Source organism: Podarcis vaucheri (assembly GCF_965113315.1).
Source record: "Podarcis vaucheri genome assembly, chromosome: 12".
NCBI lineage: Eukaryota > Metazoa > Chordata > Lepidosauria > Squamata > Lacertidae > Podarcis > Podarcis vaucheri.
In genome coordinates this window covers 24,988,388-25,010,092 of record NC_138750.1, presented here as the reverse complement: position 1 = coordinate 25,010,092, position 21,705 = coordinate 24,988,388, and the positions used below count along the sequence as shown (strand labels likewise).

General features: G+C 43.8%; 1 protein-coding gene across 2 annotated transcripts in view; it reads right to left on the bottom strand.

Moving 5' to 3' along the window:
* SATB1 (SATB homeobox 1) overlaps positions 1-19,380 on the bottom strand; it is a 120,023-nt gene extending 100,643 nt beyond the window's left edge. For both annotated transcript variants that reach the window (XM_082193356.1, XM_082193351.1), the window contains exon 1: positions 19,117-19,380. Coding sequence is in view for 1 of the 2 variants with exons in the window: in XM_082193351.1 (XP_082049477.1) it covers positions 19,117-19,120 (4 nt within the window). In the remaining variant the exon portion in view is untranslated. The remainder of the gene's footprint in view (positions 1-19,116) is intronic.
* Positions 19,381-21,705: the final 2,325 nt, after the last annotated feature.

Sequence of the window (21,705 nt, the reverse complement as noted above, 5' to 3'; positions counted from 1 at the left end):
AAACAACTGGCCCATAGAGCAACTTAATCCCTTAGATACCTGTGATTTAAAGGTATTGTTTTTAAGTACCATGTATCTTAGAGAATTCAGTATTTCATAATGAAGGGTAATAACACGTTTAAATGTTGTCTATTCCAGGCACTAAATAATCAGTAGGCTAAGGATTTGAGTTAATAGCTGGAAGAGGAGTGGATCTTTTAAAAAATCTGCTTTTTGGAACATGGTATTTGAGAGTGGATAGGGTAGTCTGTTTGATGCGTACATATAAAATGTATGTTGGAAATATTATTTTATGTACTTTTAACATTTATGTCCTGCACTGTGATCCAAAAAGACCCTCAGGGAGGATTACAGCATTAAAAGTACAATGCTACACACACTTACTTGGGCATAAGTCCCAATGAACCCAGTCGGGCTTACTGCTGGGAAGAATGTACACTGCACATATCTAAAACAATATCAGTTAAAGTGATAAGAAACAAGAAAATATAATGTAAGGGGGCAGGGAACAGTCCATTAAAAGGACATCCACTATTTGTTCTGAAATAGAAGTTTGAACTATCTTCCAGAAGTCAAAGATAAAGTCCACTGGGTGGTCTTGATTGGAGATGGAATTCCAAAAGCTGGAGTTACTACTGAGAATATCTTGCTCTTTGTCCTTACCAACCTGGCTTCAGAGAAGGGGCTCAGAAAAAGGACATGTCCTGAAGAACTCAGTGGAGAAGTTTTTTCTTTGGGTAACTTGGAACTAAGCTATTTAGGGCTATGCCAGCACTTTAAATTGGATTCAAAATCAAATTGAGAAGCAATTCAGACTGATAAAGATATAACCATTTTTAATCTAAAAGTCCCTGGAACTTCCAAGCCACCACCTATTCAGTGGTGCCCCCAAAAGGCAGACAGGAAACTGAATGTAAATGCAGGTGATCCAAAAGTAGATACTGTAACAGTTATCACAATTGCCTTGTTCAAGAGGACAGGAACATCTCTTTTGCAGAGACAGCTCTCTTCGACTGGTTAAAAGAACTAAAAGAGCACATCTGCAAGGCTCCTGTTGGCATCCTCAAGTGAAATCACCTAAGACTATTCCAAGAATTCCAAGACTCCTCCTTGGTTCATGTAGTAACATATGCAAGATGCTTTATCTGCAAGCAGGTCACAGTAGACCACAGACAGTTCATTTTCATTCAGAATCAAGTCCTCAGTTATTGTTGAATCTCCTCCACCCCCAAAAAGATTTGGAATTGTAAAGCAGAAGACACAGGTTTACCTGCCAATAAAATACAACCTCCATTTATTTTCCTGGCTCGAGTTTTCAAGGCTGTATCTTCCTTACAGAATGAATTTGGAAAAGGTGCACCTTCATCTCCCCCTCCATGAAATTTCTTCCAATCATAGAACTGGGGGGCGGCTTTCTTGCCTTCACACACACACACACACACACACACACACTCCTACTTTCTTCCTCTGAACTGAAACAAAAAATTATCTAAAAGTGCATAGAGCAATACAGCATTTTCCTTTACCCTTTTTTCTACATCTCTTACCCAGAGATCACCTAACCTCTCCAGCTCTCACCAGGAGAACAGAAATGAACAGCCTCTATATACAATCACTCCCCTGAAAGTTATGCAAGGCAACAAATGATCACAATTGCTCTTTGCTATAACAACCGGTAGGAACGTAAACCAGAATGATGGTTCTGAAAGAGCCACATCAGTTCCCATCCAACGACTGCTACTGCAGGTGTTCACCTTCTTCAGCTAACCATCCTTTACAAGTTAACTTCTAGACAGCCCTGTATTCCTTCCACACATTTTCCTGAATGTGTGGGTACACAGAAATGCATACTCAACATCTACCCACTAGAGTAGCCAACCCAGAAACTGGAACTGTAGAAAGGGACAATACTTTGTTCCAGCTGATGTTTTGGGCCAGAAATAAAGAAATAGCAAGAATGTGTCAATAAACTTAAGAGTCTGGTAGGCCAGGTCCAGAGTCCATCTAGTCTAATATTCTTTTCCAGTTAGGCTTTGCACTGAGCTATCTGTTTTGCGGATAGTTGGAGAGAGAGAGAGAGAGAGAGAGAGAGAGAGAGAGAAGAATGGCCACAGTGTGCACCACTCTGTTATACTGAATTTCGTTTGCCATATTTTTGCCCAGTCAGCCACTTGGGATAGGACTTTTGAAGCCCTTGAAAGTTTGTATGAATTTTCTCCATCCTGAATTAATGGTCTCACCCACAACTAAACTATGGCTACCTTACTGCTTATCTGATGATTCAGGTCTTTGAGTGGGAGGGCTTGCTTTCTTCCTCCGTCATAAAAACCTTGTCCATTTGTTCTTACTCTCTGGTTCCTGTTCTTTAACCAGTTCTGGCACAAAAGAGGACCCATCATCTTATCCCTATCTGGAATAACTTTATTCAGGAAGCTTTCAGGAGGGACTTTGTCAAAAACATTTTGGAATCCTCAAAAACAATGTCAGCTGGGTTACTCCAATATGACAATACTCTCAAAGAATTTCAGAAGTCTGGTGTGACAGGACTTTCCTTGCATTCTTTTTAATCAAGGGTAGTTTTATACATATGTTTTATAATTTGGGTTTTTATAATGCTTTCTACCAATTTACCTAGTAGAGAAATTAGGCTGATGCGTCTGTAATTTCCTATCTCCCCTATATATTTCTTTTTTTCAAAGCAATGATGCATCGGCTACTTTTTAATTCTCCAGGATATATGCTTTTAGTGATAATTTGCATATTTTTGTTCAAAAAGCAACAATATCAGTTTTGAGCTTTTTAGGAATTTTTGGGTATCTTCTGGACATGGTGACTTTATCTTGTAATTTCTTAGCATCAGAACTTCATCTCTTTTCTCTTGTCTTAATTCTTCAGATACCTCTCCTCAACGGGTATTTATCTAATAATGTCACATGAAAACTGATGCAAATAATTTAGCTTCTCTGCAGTCTTTGATAACTTTAGTAAACCTTTCGCAGTTTGTCATCTGGTGGTCCAGAACTGGCTTTCTGATTCTGATTTATATATATGTTTATTTATTTATTGTCATGTTTTTAAAAATGTGCTCTTCCAGTGCTTTTGCTTTTTCCTTGCCTTATTGTCCATTTGTTTTTATTTTACCAGAGTGACTACTCCTTTTTATTGTCCTTATTGGGCTATACCTTTTAAAAGAAACATGCTTGTGTTTATAGCTTCCTTAAACTCTGTTAACAACACTGTCATCCTTTTGAACTTCCTTGTCCAAAAGGGCTGGATTTAGACCTTTAGAGGCCCTTTAGAGAAGATTATTGTGCTCCCCCCATTTATAATTCAAAAATAAAAACTATATTAAATTATAATGTAAAACTGGACAATTAAAAATAAAATAAAAGGTGGTTCATTGAAACGCATGACAGGGTCCGATTTCCTCGTATTATTTCAATCTACATTAGTAGGACGCTTCCTGGTTTGGGTGGAGATAAGTACAGTAATAAAAAGAGAACAGAAAAATGTCGGAGAAGTGTGCCGTAGGAGTGTAAGGATCTGATTTTTCTCACTATGACTAATCTGATGAGCCTTTTTATTTTAATCAAGTGTCAATCTCTCTCTCTCTCTCTCTCTCTCTCTCTCACACACACACACACACACACACACACACACTGTTTTGGTGCCGTGCTTTGCTGGTGCCCTGAACAGTTTGTACACAGTTTGCCTATTGGGTAATCCAGAAATGTTTGCACCTCTCTTATTCTGTGGCATGCATTCTAGGTCAGCTTTGATTATAGTGGTTTTAAACAATTGCCAGTAAATAAGATTTTCCACCATGATGATTCATTTCAACTCCCCCTCCCCTTTTATTAAAGTTTACAATTTTGAAATTAATCCTGGCCAAATTGAACTTTTGTCTCAAAATATATAATAATAATAATAATAAATTTTTATTTATATCCCGCCCTCCCCAGCCGAAGCCGGGCTCAGGGCGGCTAACAACACTAAAAAAGTGCAACAATATAAAAACATCATAAGAATTAATTAAAATCAAAATTAATGGCAACCATAAACTAAAGTATTGTAAAGATTGCTGAAGGAGGGAGTCAGGCTGTGCCCTAACCAAAGGCCTGGTGGAACAGCTCTGTCTTGCAGGCCCTGCGGAAAGATGTCAAGTCCTGCAGGGCCCTTGTCTCTTGTGACAGAGCGTTCCACCAGGTTGGAGCCGCAGCCGAAAAAGCCCTGGCTCTAGTTGAGGCCAGCCTAACCTCTCTGTGGCCTGGGACCTTCAAGATGTTTTTATTAGAGGACCGTAAGTTCCTCTGTGGGGCATACCAGGAGAGGCGGTCCCGTAGATACGAGGGTCCTAGGCCGTATAGGGCTTTAAAGGTTAAAACCAGCACCTTAAACCTGATCCTGTACTCCACTGGGAGCCAGTGCAGCTGGTATAGCACCGGATGAATGTGATCCCGCAGCGAAGACCCCGTAAGGAGTCTCGCTGCGGCATTCTGCACCCGCTGGAGTTTCTGGGTCAGTCTCAAGGGCAGCCCCACGTAGAGCGAGTTACAATAATCCAGTCTGGAGGTGACCGTCGCGTGGATCACAGTGGCTAGGTCAGGGCGAGAGAGGTAAGGGGCCAACTGCTTAGCTTGGCGGAGATGAAAAAATGCCGCCTTTGTTATAGCTGCAATCTGCGCCTCCATAGAGAGGGAGGTATCGAAGATTACACCCAAACTCTTAACGGACGGTGCTGGCACTAATTGCACCCCCGCAAGAGATGGGAGTTGCCCCCTCAATCCCATATCGTCCCGTCCCAGCCAGAGGACCTCTGTCTTCGAAGGATTTAACTTCAACCGGCTCCCACGTAACCATCCAGCCACAGCTTCCAAGCATCTGATCAGTGTGTCTGGGGCCGAGTCAGGATGGCCATCCATCAACAGATAGAGTTGGGTGTCATCGGCATACTGATGGCAGCCCAGCCCAAAACTCCGGACAAGCTGGGCGAGGGGGCGCATAAAGATGTTAAAAAGCATCGGGGAGAGAATCGCACCCTGAGGCACTCCACACACCAAGGAGTGGCGGGATGACAGTTCCCCCCCAAGCGCCACCCTCTGTCCCCGACCAGAGAGAAACGAGCGCAGCCATTGAAGGACTGCGCCCTGGATCCCCACGTCGGCGAGGCGGTGGTCCAAAAGTTCGTGATCGACCATGTCGAAAGCTGCTGACAGATCTAGAAGAATCAGCAGCCCCGACCCGCCTCGATCCAGCTGTCTACGGAGATCATCTGTTAGGGCGACCAGAGCCGTCTCGGTCCCATGACCAGCGCGGAAGCCGGACTGGAATGGATCCAGAGCCGATGTTTCATCCAGAAACCTACCAAGCTGTTCAGCAACCGCTCTCTCAATCACCTTGCCCAGGAATGGAAGATTCGAAACTGGGCGGTAATTGGATAGATCTGAGGGATCTAATGATGTTTTCTTTAAGAGCGGACGCACCACTGCCTCCTTCAGTTCCCCTGGGAATGTCCCGATGCCAAGGGACAAATTGATGATATCCCCCAGGGGGGCCCGCACCTCGTCTGGACATGCTCTAATCAGCCAAGACGGGCACGGGTCGAGAGGACAAGTGGTGGGCTTTCCAGCTCGGAGGAGTCTGTCCACATCGGCTGGGGATATCCGGTCAAAGTGGTCCAATACTGGACCCGAGGACAGTCGAGGGGCCTCCAGTTCTTTTATTGTATCCAAATTGGCAGGGAGGTCATGGCGGAGCGACAGGACCTTCTCCGCAAAAAAGCTCGCAAATGCCTCACAGCTATGTGTCGAATTGTTATTTAAATTTGGCTGTCCTTCGAGGGACGTTAAAGACCGAATTATACTAAATAATTGTGCCGGGCGAGAGCTAGCGGATGCAATGGAGGCCGAGAAGTAGGACTTCTTGGCGGCCTTCACTGCCATCTCGTAGGTTTTCATAAAAACCCTATAAGATGTTCTTGAGGCTCCGTCACGGGCACCCCGCCATACTCGCTCTAGCCGTCTGAGGTCCCGCTTCATTTTCCGGAGCTCCTCAGTAAACCAGGGAGCCCGGTTTCTGCGGGGTCGCAGAGGGCGCTTAGGTGCGATCTCATTGATGGCTGCCAGGAGCTGGGTATTCCAGCCCTCAACAAGCTCAGTCAATGAGTCGCCAGGGGGAGAAAGGTCCCGCAAGGCTTGACGGAATCTATCAGGGTCCATCAGCCTCCGCGGGCGAGCCCAAATCGGCTCACCACCTAAGCAGGGTGGGGGTGGAACATCAATCCTGGCTTTCAGAGCATAGTGATCCGACCATGGCACCTTCATCGAAGGAGACAGGATCACATCTATACCGACGCCAAAGATCAGATCCAGCGTGTGGCCTGCTTGATGTGTGGGGCCCGAAACAAACTGGGAGAGCCCTAGTGTCGCCATGGAAGACACCAGGTCCAGAGCCTGTGAGGAGGGAGTGGCATCGGCATGGATGTTGAAGTCCCCCAATACCAATAGGTTAGGGAACTCCAAGGCCCAGCCGGCCACCGCCTCCAGCAGGCCTGACAGGGTGGCTGCTGGTGCGCTAGGTGGCCGGTACACCAGCCAGACAGCCAAGCTCACCTCGGAGCCCCACACTAGGCCAACACATTCAATGCCGGGGATCGATGGCGGTGGTAGAGCCCTGAAAGAACAGTCTTCCCGGATTAATAATGCCACCCCTCCCCCCCGGCCCACAGTCCGTGACTGGTGGAGGACGGAGAAACCCGGGGGCGCCATCTCTCGTAAGGTAACAGTTACCCCTTCGCGCACCCAGGTCTCCGTCACACAAGCCAGGTCGACCCCCTGCGAGATGATGAAGTCTCGCAGGGTGGCGGTTTTGTTGCCTATAGACCTGGCATTGCACAACACCAGTGACGGAGGTGAGTAATCCTTTCTCACCCTACCCTCGTCTCTCGGGATGGGGCGCAGATTGGAAGGGGTACGAGCATATCCATATCTCGATCCCCTTCGCCTATGCCATCTGCCCCCACCGCCATACCTCCCTCGCCCCTCCACAGTAGGAATCCCAGGCCTCATACTCGCCTCCATTTACAAAGTATAAAAGCAAACAAACAAACAAACAGGAAAAAAAGAAAAAAAAGAAAAAAACAATTACACCAAAGCAAAACCAATCCCCACCCCACTCAACAAACCGTCCCACCCCAACCCAAAATAAAACAAAACAAATAAGAATACATGGATAAAAAACCACCGTTTCTGGTGGTACAACAAAGTAAAAAATAAAAACACTTTTAAAACACTTTAAAATATATAACACGGTTAAACATTTGCTGCCACAGCAGCAGTGTCCTTCGAGTTGTGATGGTGGTGAGTCTGGGGCCCGCCCCCAGGCCCAAGGTGGAGAATGGGCTTGCAGGGGGAGCGGTCCTCCCCAAGACTCACCGGCAGAGCGGCAGCAGCGATGTCCCGAGGCCTCCTTGGGGCCTTATATGCTGAGGTGGAGTCTGGGGCCCACTCCCAGGCCCAAGGTGGAGAATGGGCTTGCAGGGGGAGCGGTCCTCCCCAAGACTCACCGGCAGAGCGGCAGCAGCGATGTCCCGAGGCCTCCTTGGGGCCTTATATGCTGAGGTGGAGTCTGGGGCCCACTCCCAGGCCCAAGGTGGAGAATGGGCTTGCAGGGGGAGCGGTCCTCCCCAAGACTCACCGGCAGAGCGGCAGCAGCGATGTCCCGAGGCCTCCTTGGGGCCTTATATGCTGAGGTGGAGTCTGGGGCCCGCCCCCAGGCCCAAGGTGGAGAATGGGCTTGCAGGGGGAGCGGTCCTCCCCAAGACTCACCGGCAGAGCGGCAGAGTGTGCATATAGCTCAGCTGAACAGCTCGACAGTGCTTCTGTCTTGTGCCAGGTCCTCAGCACCATTCAGGATAAAGCCTAAGCCTTCTCTCTAGTCTGCTAAGCAACTACAGCTGGAATCCCAACCACATTTTTAGTCCCCCTGAACACAGTGACTTCTGAGTAAATATGCATAGGATTGCCCTGTAATTGTTTTGACTACAGCTGCCATCCTAACCATACTTGCTGTGGTTGTAAGTCCCATTGAACACAGCGACTTCTGAGTAAACATGCATAGGATTACACTATAATTGTTTAAAGTCACAATTGCAAAACCTAAATGTACATTTAGCCAGTGAATGTGAGGGTTAGCCACACATTTTTCAACATTTATCCCTTCGGCTGCCTTCCTGATTTCTGAGTTTTCATCAGGGGCTTTGGTCGTATGCCCGCAGTACTAAATTACCTTTGGCATCTAGCATTTCCACCCACAGTGATTCTGTGGAGCAGTTTGTGCATCTTACATTTTCTGTTTATTTGGGGGGAATCTGTGCCCTCTGACATACAGAGCAACATGATCCCCAACACATTTCTTTCTAAAGATTCTATATCCTCGGAGATCCACATCCTAATGATTTCCACTGCTCCAACAAGGTTTCTGATATATCCACTATATCTATATTCTCTTTTTAGTACCAAGCACTCAAATCCTCCCATCTCTGCTTCAAGGCTTCTGACATTAGCATATAAACGTTTATATATTGCATCTCTTTTCAAATGCTCTTTTATGTGCAATTTTCCTGCAAGTCTTTGATCCCTTTAAACAGCTTCGTTTATTTCTATTTGTTCATTACCAAGTTGGACCCTATTTGAAAACCTGAAGCATTTAAATAATCACCCCTAAGGGATGAGTTGTCCAGAACCAGATATTCTCTAGCTCCTGCCAGCTTTCCCCTAAACTGCAGTCTTGGTAGAGGCAGGGGAGTGACAACACTGTCCTTTACATATCAAAATAACAGGACCAAATTCACTGTGGCACCAGTGTGAAGCTCACAGTTCAAAAAAGACTCTGGGATGTTGACTGGAATCATATTCCCAATAAGCTTGCATTAAAACAAGTTCCGGCACAACAGCAGGAATTCATAGGACTGAGCTGAAGATCGGTCTATGCCTATAATAGTTGAAATTCAATTTTTTTTTTATTGTTTCAAAAATTTATAAACTGATTGTAAATTAGAATTAAAATTCTCTAAGGGGTGTGGTGTACAATATCATTCTCAGGAACCTAAGACAAAAAGCAACCAAGCAACAGGAGTTGTAATCGCTCTCTTAGCCACATATAACCTCTAAAAGAACTCTTTAAATTTTTGTTGTGCTCAAGTGTAAGAAAATAAGAGCAGCATCACAGTAGTAGGTTAATAATCAAAGAAATGAGGTGTTGAATACCTTAAACGTTTTTCCTTCACCAAGATACTTTTAGCTTGCTGTTAACAATGATACGGGAGTTTTTTGGGAAGGAATTTTATTTAGATGAAGAATGATTTGAATAGGAATTAACTTGGATCGGTAATTAGAGATAGGATCCTACCAAAGTTAGATTGTTTTTAAGCTTGTCAGGTTTTAGCAGTTCTCTTAGGACTGGCTGATACATAACTTTATGGAGGAGCCATGTTTGCTGCATGCACACAAATATTTGTTGTGGTAAACATGAGAAGTATGAAAAAGATGCACAGCTGGCAGCACTCAAGGGACATGTGGTGAATGCACATGCTCTGGGAGAGTGTGATTGGTTGCAACTCCATGATGCATGTCCCCTGCATGTTATGTTTAAAGACATACATCTTCTGCCACACTTTCAGGTGTACATGCAGCAAACAACTGCAGGTGTGAATCCACACACTTTCTATGCTAAGGCTTCAACCCAAGTAAGACTGCGAGAGTAATAATCTAGTCACAGTAGCACATATCCTGTTAAAAATAATATGCATTAGTTGATATTAAAGCTAATATGCATTAGTTGATATTTTCTTTTAAAAATGCAAAAACTAAAGGCAATACTCTATAGCTGCTATCCTAAGCACACTTACTAAGGAGTATGGCCTATTGAGCTCAATGGGACTTAGTAAACATGCATGGGATTTCAGTCTATGCTTATTTGCTCAAAACCATTTGCCTCAAATACTGCCCTTCACATTTCCTTTTAATACAAAATCTCTCCCCCCATGCAATTACACTTAAAAGTAGATAGCATTTTCCCAAGTGCATATTTAAACCTTTCGCTATTCTGAGGTTCCTATTTTGGAGATTTCTCTTCATCATGGTTCGGTTTTAAAATGCAAATAATTTAAGAAAAGTAACTTCTATGATTAAAGACTTGAGTTGTACCCTCATACAACCAATATATATTTCTATTTTAAAAGGAGGAAGGGAAATCCAACACAACTTAACCACATTTTGTACTGCAGTTTCCAAAGTACCAAATATTCTTTAATAGACACAAGCAGCAACACAATACCTTCTATGAAATTGCATATCAGAAACATGATATTATAGGTTTGTGCACACTCACATAAGCTTAAGGCACTTCATAAGTGTTGTCATGGTGGCGGGGGGATATATTGGGGGTGAATACATTATAGCTGCTTGATTTCCAACTACAGATGATTTATAGTGGTTAGTGCCACTGTAAGAAACCAACAACTGGTTTATCATCTTTTCCTTTTTCACATTTGTGTGGTCATGTTTTCTTGGACAATATATATATATATATATATATATATATATATATATATATATTCATAATAAGCTGTTGTTGAAAGCAAAACCCTTAGGTGCAACTTTCTATTTCTCTGGTTCCTTGAAGTTCAATAATAGCTTTCACCTAACCCAAGATTAATTCAATATCTACACCACTTAACTTGGTGAAGATATAAAATTGTGCAAGTTTCTAAATGAATCATGCAGTTCTTTGGCTGAAATTTTCTGGAATTCCTGAGTGTGTGAGTTTAGCCATTATACAGAAATGCTTCTCTCAAATGTAATGCCCTACATGACTAACTAGAGTAATCTACAGCAAGTCTCTGTTGTTAACTCTGCCCATTGGCTCATGAAATATAGGTAGCCAAATTTTCTGTTAAATCAAATTCTTAGACAATATTCCAGTTTATCATTTTGGAATGTAGTTCTATTCATCTATGTATCACTTCATAATCTATATTAATAACCTGAATATGCAAAACTGCATAAGCACATATGTTTGCAGCAAAATATACACACATATTCATAGGTCGGCTTTCTTCAATTGTAATGCCGTAGGGACTTCTGAACTGGGTTAATACATTTGAACCATGACGTGCCATATATCTGCAACTGAGAAGTCTAATAGCATGCTTTCACAAGTGACTGTAGTCTGTATAAGAGCTCCTTAAACATAAAGAGAATCAGCGAGAAGTGAATTTTCGCAAGGGAAAAAAATGCACAAAGATTTAAGAAAGACTGTAAACTACGTTAGATGTTTATCTATACATAAGAGACAGGTGTCGCACAAACAGAAAAAAACCCCCATGAAGCCAAACGAGAAATTTTTAACTCCCAACGTCCATCTGTTAAATTTGAATTCATGCATAACTGATTATCCATGACTGATAAGTTATTTTCTACACCCCCCCTTCAAGTATCTTAACACAGGTGTTTAAATATTACAAGCTAAATCGCCACTAAAAGAAGAAAGTATCTCAGAAACTCTTAAAAGCAACACAAGGATTAACAAACAATAAAATGACATGCCGTTTAATAGAGGTGACCTAACTTTTTTTTTAAAAAAAATGTCAACACACATGGATATTAAATATTAATAAGCTATTCTGTTATTGTAATAATAAGGTTAAGTAAGCTTCTCCATACTAAAAAGAAAGGGAGGAAAAACATTAGGAATATTTGAAAGAGACACAGAGATGAGAAGCAGAGGCATAAGGAAAATATGTCAACAATAAACAAGAGGAAATGAAAAAGAAGGAAAAGATGAAGGTGGAAACTAATCTCTGTGTGTCATTATGACTGCCAGAGTACTGCCAAAGAAGCAGCATCCTTTTATTTCAATTTTAATCATTTCTGAATTTTAATACCCTGCTCCTTTTGTAATTCTCCTGGCATTCCCCATATGCATCCACCCCAGCCAAAACACCAGTGTAAATTAAATGGCACACAAACCACATCACTGATGTAGTTCTCCCAATCACGTGACCAAAAGCAGAAAAGGCAAGTCTGTTTAAAGTCCCAATGGACTACTAGCCAATTAACTGACTTAGCGTTTCCCACTTTCTTTAATTTTAAAAAGAAGGCCAGTGGTTAACACACGTAGCTGTTCACAAAAAAATAAAAAATAAAAAAGCAAGCCCCGTACTAATACAATAATCAGTGACCATCAGGGCCTGGAAAAATGAGTTTGCTCTCACTGGCACTAAGGAGCATCACATGATTATTTAATTACAGCTCTAATTTTTGTCTCATGGATGGCAACATATCAACAATTAATAGGGCAAATAGAGGAGACTGCATTTTTAAAGCGACAGAACCTATATGTGAAAGACACAGCCTGAAAATACAACAGGCAAATTTGGGGAATCTTTTTCTACATAGTCTGATGTCTTTATTTAACAACTACATAAGACACATGCACACTAAACCCATTTTGCTGGTATGGTGTTGTGGCTTTTGTTTTGTTTTTATTTAAAGGTCACTAGAAAAGAAGATTTGGGACTATTAAGGTACATTTTGAAACATAGTGGTTATATTAAACATCATGCAAGAGCTCATTTCCATCACCGAATGGGTAGCTCAACTACAGCAGGTTAATGAGATTACAGGTTCAGTGGAAATGAAACCATATGGTTACAAGATGATCACACTTTGAATCGTGCCCAGAGAGCTCTAGGAAGGCACTATCCAAATAACTTTATTGTACTAGCCATGCACTCACCCTGTCAGCCATGATGGTATGAAGGTCTAGTTGACAACAGCTTATCAAATGGCTTTCACTGATTTAGCTGCAGCATCAATTGAAGCTTCACACCTTTGCTGTCTCTCACGCGAATTGTAGGTATTAGATTTGTATGATCATATGGGCATAGCTGCCTTTTGTGGACCTGGACACTTCCAAAATCGTCATGAAGTAGGTATGTTATCCACTTATCAGTCTAGCATATTAGTCCTTCTCACATTGATTCATGTTTTGTCTAGGCCTGCAATACCAGTATGATGTCACAGGTCACATGACACAGCACTGATACCTTATCAGTCTGAAATTTTCTCTGCCAGACTGGTTTGTAGGGTCAGAGCTATAAAACTGATAAGGAAAGGGAATTAGGCCAGTGTATCCTGAGAAATGGCACTGATTTTTTAAAACGTGAAAGCTGGAGTTTGATTGCTTGGGGGGGGGGGGCTTTATGCTTTTACAGCTAAACAAAGACACCAACTATTTTCTACCACCATACAACCAGTTTTAAGATTATATTTTTCAGGGTTTCCAAATTAAAATTAAAAATTATTTTGTTAATGAGCTGAAATTTGTTGTAACAAGCAGATATCTTCATAAATTATAATAAATACACAGCCTTTGCATACTTTAACCACTGAAAAAGGTTCTCAGTTGCAAGGAAATTCTTTACACCTTGGTTTTCTCCTTACATAATTATAGCCACAATGTTTTGCCATTATACGGCAGTGCCATTCACCCCAGAAATATCTGAACATTTTCCAGATAAAGTGTATGCAGGTATGCCTCAAGCCCACCTGTGAAACCAAGTCTAGCAATATATTTTGTCCCTAGTGCTACCATGGACCCCAGGAATGCATTGCGGGAAAGGTTCCAATCAAGGGATGCACAAAACCTGTTTTACGAGTTGCATGTAGCCTATCTGAAAATAAATTGTATAGGTGAGCATCCAAGATCACTTCTTCAAGAGCTTAGTATCCAGTCCTTTAACAGAACTACAAAAATATTGATAAAGGTGTGAAATCTATAGAGTGCGCTGAAATAAAGAGTTATAATAAAATAAAAGAACACCAGTCAGAGTGATACGGGCCAAGGCTTCAAATGCCAGGGGAAGATCTGAGCTTCGAATGTATAGTTCTTAAGGACACGTTATTCCCTAAATTATTATTATTAATTTAAAAGGAACATTTGGAGTAGCACGACTCCATCTTATTGGCTGTGCACTGTGTTCTATAGGAACGGAATCTGGTGGGAATCAGTCTACATACGTTTGATAATCCATAGTTTACTAGTGCAGATTGGAGACAGCTTTAAGAAAACCTATATTTTGCATAAAGTGATAAAAATAGACCTTGGCAATGTGAATGCTACCGTATCTTACCGTGAACTTATATTCAGAGTCAACTCATTTACAACACAATCTGACGCATGCCTGCTCAGAAAGAATTTCCTGTTAAGGTCAGCAGAATTCACTCTTAAGGATTGCAGTTGAACTCTACCTTAGAAAAGTGTGGTTTCATTAAGTCATACACAGAGTTGACACGTTTAAAATCGTAACTAACTTAAGTCTATTGGTCTACTGTGTCTTAGTCAGATATAACACTTAAGTCAACAACAGCAAAACGGAAATTAACAGTAAGGTGTACGTATGCCACAGTCGCACATGCTACATTATGTGTGTTACACCTAACTTCTTCAGGTTTTATTTCTGATCTCAGGTTTTCTAGAATTTAACCTGACTTGTGTCCATAGAATTACTCCTGATTCAACTTTGTGCAGTACTCTAAAAATATTGTTTTGGCATAGCTGAGTTTGGTAACACTAGTCTCAACTTATGTGCCATTTAGAAGCCTAGCTATGGTTAGTATTCATGGAAAAAAATAACTGCTACCCACTGATGTGAAAGTAGATGTTGGTAGGCAGCCACCCTGCAGAAGTCAGTAAATACTTTAGCAGATATCCTGCAGTCTATTTAGGAAGGAACTGTGGCGAGTTTGCAAGTTAATAGCACTTCTTAGAAAACCCTGAAAAAGTGACCACTGCTGTATTCTCTGTATAGGAGTCTGTGAATTAGGCTGCAAATGTAGCCATATTTCCTCAGTGGTAAGTCCTACTGAATTCAATGGGGCTTACTCTCAGATAAGTTAATACCACATCATAATTCACTTAAAGGTATAACGGCTAAAAGGGCTTTACACCTTATTGAACTTTATTTCACAAATTCTGAACACGTTAAGTTCTTAAATAAAGTTAAAGCGTGCACTTTTAACTTCTTTAGCAATCAAATTTGTAAGTATCTTTTGTAAACGAGAATGACTTTGTTGTGAGTGAAGCTCTTTAAAATGCACTAGACTGCGTAGTGACAGATTTGCAGAACATTTTCCCTCACATACACATATGTGCTTTCAGTTATTAATAATATGCTTCTGCCCTTATAGTCAACAGCTCAAATGGATGCTCTGTGCAGCTTGCTATGCATATTACTTTTCAGAAACAGCATTTTATCCTGTGTTTACCGTATAAAACTAGATACTGCTTCTTTAAAATCGGCACCAGCATGCCTCAGAAAGCAGCATGGAGTTTTCCTTTAAGTTGCCCCTGGCCTAAATGATAAAACTTTCCCTCCCATATGCTAACAAGGAAGACTCAGTTACCATGGATAATACTGCCAGGTTGATATTAAAATGGAATCGGGAGTCATTATTTAGTGGCGACAGGGATATAAATACATGCACTCACTTATAAACTGGTATTTACCCCTGGAAAGTAAGTAATATTTTTCCTTTCCTGTTCTTTCAGCTTAACGCAATGCAAATAAAAAGTAGGTATATTGTGACTTTAAGTCAAAAGTGTTGATTCCAGAAAGGAAGCAGATTATTGAAGTCTCATACCCATTACAGCATAAGGGGCTTTTGGCAGAAGATACACCCTTGTGTTCTAGACAGGTAGCATTAATGAACATTAATGTACTTGACTTCAGAAATGCCAATAAAACTATCCATTCTGTTCCATAGCTGAGCTCAAAAGGGGAAATCTCCCAGCTGCCCAGGTAGCTAAAGACTTGAGGCTTGTGTCTTAACCACAGAAGTATTCCGTCAACCCTGAAAAGGATTGATGCTTTAAAATGTGATGATGGCAGTTAGAAATGTGAAATATTTCAGCAGACATTTAGAAATATGGAAGAATCAAGACGTAATGGAGCTTGTAAAACACGCACTGTATCTACTAACAAGAAGAAGGAATTTTATTTTATGTTTAACTCTAATGTTTAATTAAGATGTCAGCAAATATGTATTTATAAAATTAGTAGCAGCTGTAGCTCAGTGTCCCTAAAAACAGATATATTTTCAACATAAGACTAGTCAATCTTAGAATATAGCCTTCTGTAATAGTTTCTAACACTGATAAGTTACAAGTTCTTTGCTACGGTATATATTAGTCACACTGAGAAACCAACCCAAGTTCTTCCTCACACATAATGTTAAATAAAAGAAATATGCCATGATCTTGTGCTCTTCTATTTATTTCTTATTTTAGAAATCTGGCAAAACCGTGCCTTTTCTAGAAATTGGAACACTTAATATAGTTAGCTTTTCTGAATGCACTTTGAAGCATTCCAAAAATGAAATTATACATATTTAATGATTTCTCTGTACAAGTTATACAAGGGCTGTAGATTCCACCTGTCATTAGGGATTTTGCATTACAGGCATACCTGCAACACTGTGCAGGTAGTGCTTCGCTTAGCAATATTTGTAATGATAAGATTTCTGATACAGAACAGGTGCTTGTCAGCTGACCTCATGGGCCTATAACACAAGTCATAACCTGGCGTGCCAAAAACCTTTTCTCTGTGTCAGATTCCAATTCAGCATTTGAATAATGTGGCGCGTTTTCTCCATCAGATTAATGTACCCTCACTGCATACAGGGATGATTCTACCATAATGTACGTAAGGATCCTGAACTTCCTTTTCTCGTTAGGAGATACAAGAGAAACCCTCTAAGGAATTACTATGCAATTTAAAAGATCAATAGTTAAGCATATGAAAACAGAAAGTTCCTTTTTAGGCCCCATGAACTGGGCACATTTGATTTACATGCTTTGGCTTGAATATACTTATTTTAACACAAATAATTATTTTTAACCCCTGGGGAAAACAAAAGGAATGTTATGGCTTTGGATGTATTTGCTACCTTTTTTATTAGTATATTTGGAACATACTTTGGAATAATTTTTTGTTCATTAGTTATCTGAGGCAAGGGGAAGAAACAACTGCAAATAATGACTTTACATAATGTGACACACTTTATATATCTAAGTATGCAAACACAGAATGCTTTCTTGTGTATCTGCATTTTTCACATTCTGCGTATGTGCTGTTGTTTCTAAATGACAACTGATGTATTTGAAACACAACTAAGTGTCAGAACAGATTAGAAAACCAAGTTTTATAACATGCCTAAGCTTATTAAGCTATATTCATGCATCTGCGGAACATGAATTGCTCCCCACATTTTCTATTCAAAACAATGGCCCAAATTAAGATCCTCATATCTAGCGATTGTTTCAAACACTCTGGAAGACACAGCGGGAGGGAAAATATCCAGTCAATTCCTTTTGCCAACTAAAGTTGCAATTTTGCACATATTGTAACCTTTCTTAACAATGTGAGAAAAACAGAGTAAATATATTAAATTTGTTTCACAACAGATGCTTAGGTTGTTAATATTTAAGATGTCTATTCATGCTATTCCTGTCTGCACATTTGTCAAAAATGTAAGCTTGAATGCTAATGTTTGCCAGCAGAGTGAAGCAGACAAGTATATGAAGGTACTAGACCAAACTAATGCTCAGGAGAAATAAAGGTTGGCTTCTGAATCATCTCCTTCGGTCGGTTAATGCACCATGTGCTTTCACCTTGGTGTTCTTTACTCTGAAGTTAAGGATGCTCTCTCTGCCCAGCAAATTAACTTTAGAACTACTAACCTGAATGAAACTTAGGCTGAAACTGCCTTCGAAAAGAAGCCACGGGATCTCTCCGCCACAGAAACTTCAGCTCAGGCACAAGTTTTAAGCTGTCACTGCCAAAGCTTTTCAGAGGCAGATCTCGAGAGATAGGGAGCTCAAGCGAGCAAACCGAATTCTGGCTCGGACTTTAAAAGAACACCTAATTACTATGATACAACTTAATAATATATGCCTCGAGTGACTATGGTTCCGTGTGACCAACTGGTGCTTTGCGAGCGAGGGGATGGGGGGTGGGAATGGGGTGGCAGGAAAGGACCCGGACGGGGCGACTTTTGGCGCAAGGTGAGGCGCTCCAGCTGGCCCCCTTCCGAGATTTCCCAGCGCAAGCTTCCCTTATGGGTTAATACCAAAAATGAAATTACATTTCCTCTTGGGCTCCTTGGTTGCCGTTTCAGGGACCACCCAGTTCTTTAAAAGAAAAAGAGCAGGATTCTGCCAGGGGAAAGAGGAGGACCTCACGTGGAGAGAGAGAAAGTACACCTGTGTGGGGAGCCGCCTCCGCCTCCAAAGGTCACCGGCAGGCCAGTGGACCCACCACCCACCCGCCGCCGCCGCCCCTCACGAGAACTTTAGCCCTTCCCGCCAAGACGAACCTCCAGCTGACCTCTTCCCGGTCCGGCACCTTCCTGCTCTCCTTCCGCTCCTAGCAGCAGCTCGGGACGAAGCCCTTTTAAAACTCCCTCACTTCCACGCGGCGGCGGCGGCGGCGGAGCAGAGTGCGCCGCCGCCCTTTCGCGCGCGCACACCCCTCTCCTGCGCGGCTGACTTTCCCCACCACCTCCTGCTGCTCCCTCGAGCATCCCCCCTGGCAGGCATCCCCGGGCCGCAGAAATGTAAACTTCTGCTGAACTGAGGCAAAACTCCGGGTCGAGGGTTCAAGAAGTTGAGGCAAACTTCCCAGCGACCCTCGCCAGCAACTTCTTGACTCGGAAAAGGCAGGCAGGCAGGCGCGCGCCCGCCCGCCCGCCCCTATGTGTGTGTGTGCGCGCGTGTGAATAAAGCAGGTGTCCGTGCGCGCGAGGTGGAAGCCACTCGCTCCCCCCCGATGAATCAGGACGAGTGTAAAAAGGAATTCTTAGACGGAGAGCGTCTCCCCTACCAGGAACTCGGCTGCGGTTAAATGAAAAGCCACCCAGAACAACAAAATCCTGCTTTTCCAAATCCATTCCCACACCGAATTCCAAGTCCCCCCTTAGAATGAAAACTTGGGCTTTCTGTAAGCGAGCGAGCGCGCGCGGCCGAGGCGAAAAGGAAGGAAGACGGGAAACTCACTCATGAGAGCGCAGCGAGAGGGCGGGCGAGGCTGGGCGACACCTTCAGCTTCCCAGGCGCCGGCGAAGTTAATTGCACTGAACTTCAAGTTGTCTTTTCACCCATCGGGAGTGGGCGTTTAAAGGAAGGAGCGCGAGCGGAGAGGAGGAGGAGGAGGAGGACGACGACGTCGTGGTGGTGGTGGAGGAGGAGGGGGCGCGCGCAGACACACACAGACACCGCATATATAGACACATGCAGACACACAAACACACACGCACACAAGCACTCGCCCTCCCCCCTTCACTCTTGAACTGCTTGGCGAGGAGGAAGACGACGACGACGACGACGAGAAGGCGGCGCCCGCCTGCTTTGGGCACTCTCCCGCCAGGCAGCCGGGCGAGCGAAGTGTCCAAAAAACCCGCGGGGCTCTTGCTTTACGCGCAGTTCTCAGCCCAGTCCGCGGAGACGCGTCTCTCTTCTCTCCCCCCCCCCTCTCTCTTGTGGTGGTTGTTGTGGTTGTTTTCCTCTCCTCCCCGCTTCTCCTCCTCCTGCTCGAGCGAAGAAGCTTCGGAGGCGCGAGAGGCTCGGCCGGGGCCGTCTGCGCTCGCTGGCTCTCCCCCTTGCGGAGGCTGGCCCACGTCGGTGCAGGAGCCGAGGTGAAGCTGCTGCCGCCGCCGCCGCTTGCTGCTGTTCCGCTGCTGCTGCTGCCGCCGCCGCCGCTCTCGGGGTTGGCGCGAGGGGAGAAGCTGCCCGCGGGTTCCACGGAGCAAAAGGCGAAGCGGGTCGGAGCTTGGCCGCCGACTGCTTTATTTACTTCTCCCTTCTGTCTCTCTCTCTCTTCCTTGCCTACTTCCGCCTGCCGTTCCCCCTTCTCCTCGCTTTCCCTCAGGGCTATTTCTTTCTCTCCCTCTTTTTTCCCCCGAGGGTGGGCGAGAATGCTTCTGCTTTTGGAAAGGAAGAGTGGCTGGCTCGCTTGGCTGGCTGTGTGCGCGCCTGCCTCTCTCTGCCTCCCTCGCCGCCCCGGGGAAGGAGGAAGTCAGGTGAGACACACACACAATCCCCTCCCAGTCCCTGTGCGACGGGTAGGAGCTAATCAGTCACTGTTGTTGGGATTGTGCAGTTGTTGTTGTTGTTTTGTTGTTGTTGTTTTAAATGCTATTATCTTCCCTTCCTCCACCACCTCTTTTCTCTCCCCCCTTTCCTAAATCCTGCTTCCCGCACACACCCCACCGCCGGAGAGCAGCGCCCCACGCAGGAACAGCAGGCGCACGAAGGGCTGCTCTGTCCCCCTTTATCTTCTTCTCCTTTCCCTCTTCCCCCCACTTTCCGTAGATCACCCCCTCCCTTCTCTCTCCCTCCCTCGCCCCCCCCCCCGCATTCCGCTCGTTTATTTCAATATTTATACACCACATGCTTGGCTGTCAGCTGGTGCTCACTTCAAACCCCGGGAAAGGAAGATGCGGGGCTGGTGCGGGTGGGGGAGGCGGCAGGGAGGATGAGCGAGCAGGGCAGTTTCCGAAAAGGGATCTAACAAAGGTGATCAATATTTTAAGCTCGGAGGAGATGGGAGAGAAAGGGACGGGTTCTCCATCCTTTTCCTCCTCCCCCCACCGGCTCAAAACAAAACCGCCTCCTCCCTACGGGCCCGGGGCGGACGAGGAGCCGAACAGCCTTTCCCGATCGCGGAGACTTGGGTGGCGAGGCAGGCAGAGAGACAGAAAGTTCCAACACACGGCGATGGAAGAAGGTGTGTGTGTTGCCGGGCAGACCAGAAGCGCACATGCTGGCGCGCCTTTGAAACCTACCGCAGCAGCCGGCTGTTACTTTGCTTAGAATGGGTGGGGGAGAAGGAGTTTTCCCCCACTTGCTTGCGGGAGCTTTCCACGCGCGTTTTTGGCGCTGCGCGGCACTACTTCGCGACCTGGGCTGGGGAGTTATTAGGCTCCTTTCGAGCAACAGCACTTGGGTGGTTCTTTTTTTCCGCTCTTAGATTTGATTTTGTAGAATGGCAGCGCGCGTCCAATCGCTTCCGTGTTGTTGGTTCTTTTTCTGCTTAATTATCACCGCAAACTGCATACCAGAGACGGGCTTTTAAAACGCCTCCTTTATTTTTCTTAATCGGAGCGCAATACTAGCTGGTGTGCAAGCAAAGTTCTTGGAAAGTAGACTTGGAAATAGACTGTCTTTCCCACCGCCCCCTTCAGCAAAATATCCCAAACCTGTAGGACTGTTCCCCTACACCCAGACAGTTTTAAGGGAAATTGCTACAAATCTTGCTGTGTTTCTTTTACTGTGATCACAAATGATTCTTTAACAACAAATACAACTTAAAGTGAGGAACGCTGCCTGGGTGATGATTATGAGGGCACACCTTTCCTTAACAGCCCAGTGTCATTCTGTTTCATTTTTGAAAGTATCATTAATTATTATAATAATAATTAATCCACAGAAAGATACTTAAGCCCATAATAAGCTGTGTGTACTTCACCCAAAAGATGACAGGTGGGGCAGTAATATGTAACATACAGCTTACATTTTAGTTGCTCAAATGCAATATTACAAAGGCTACAACAGATTATACAAATGCCACTGGCTCATTCCAAGCCC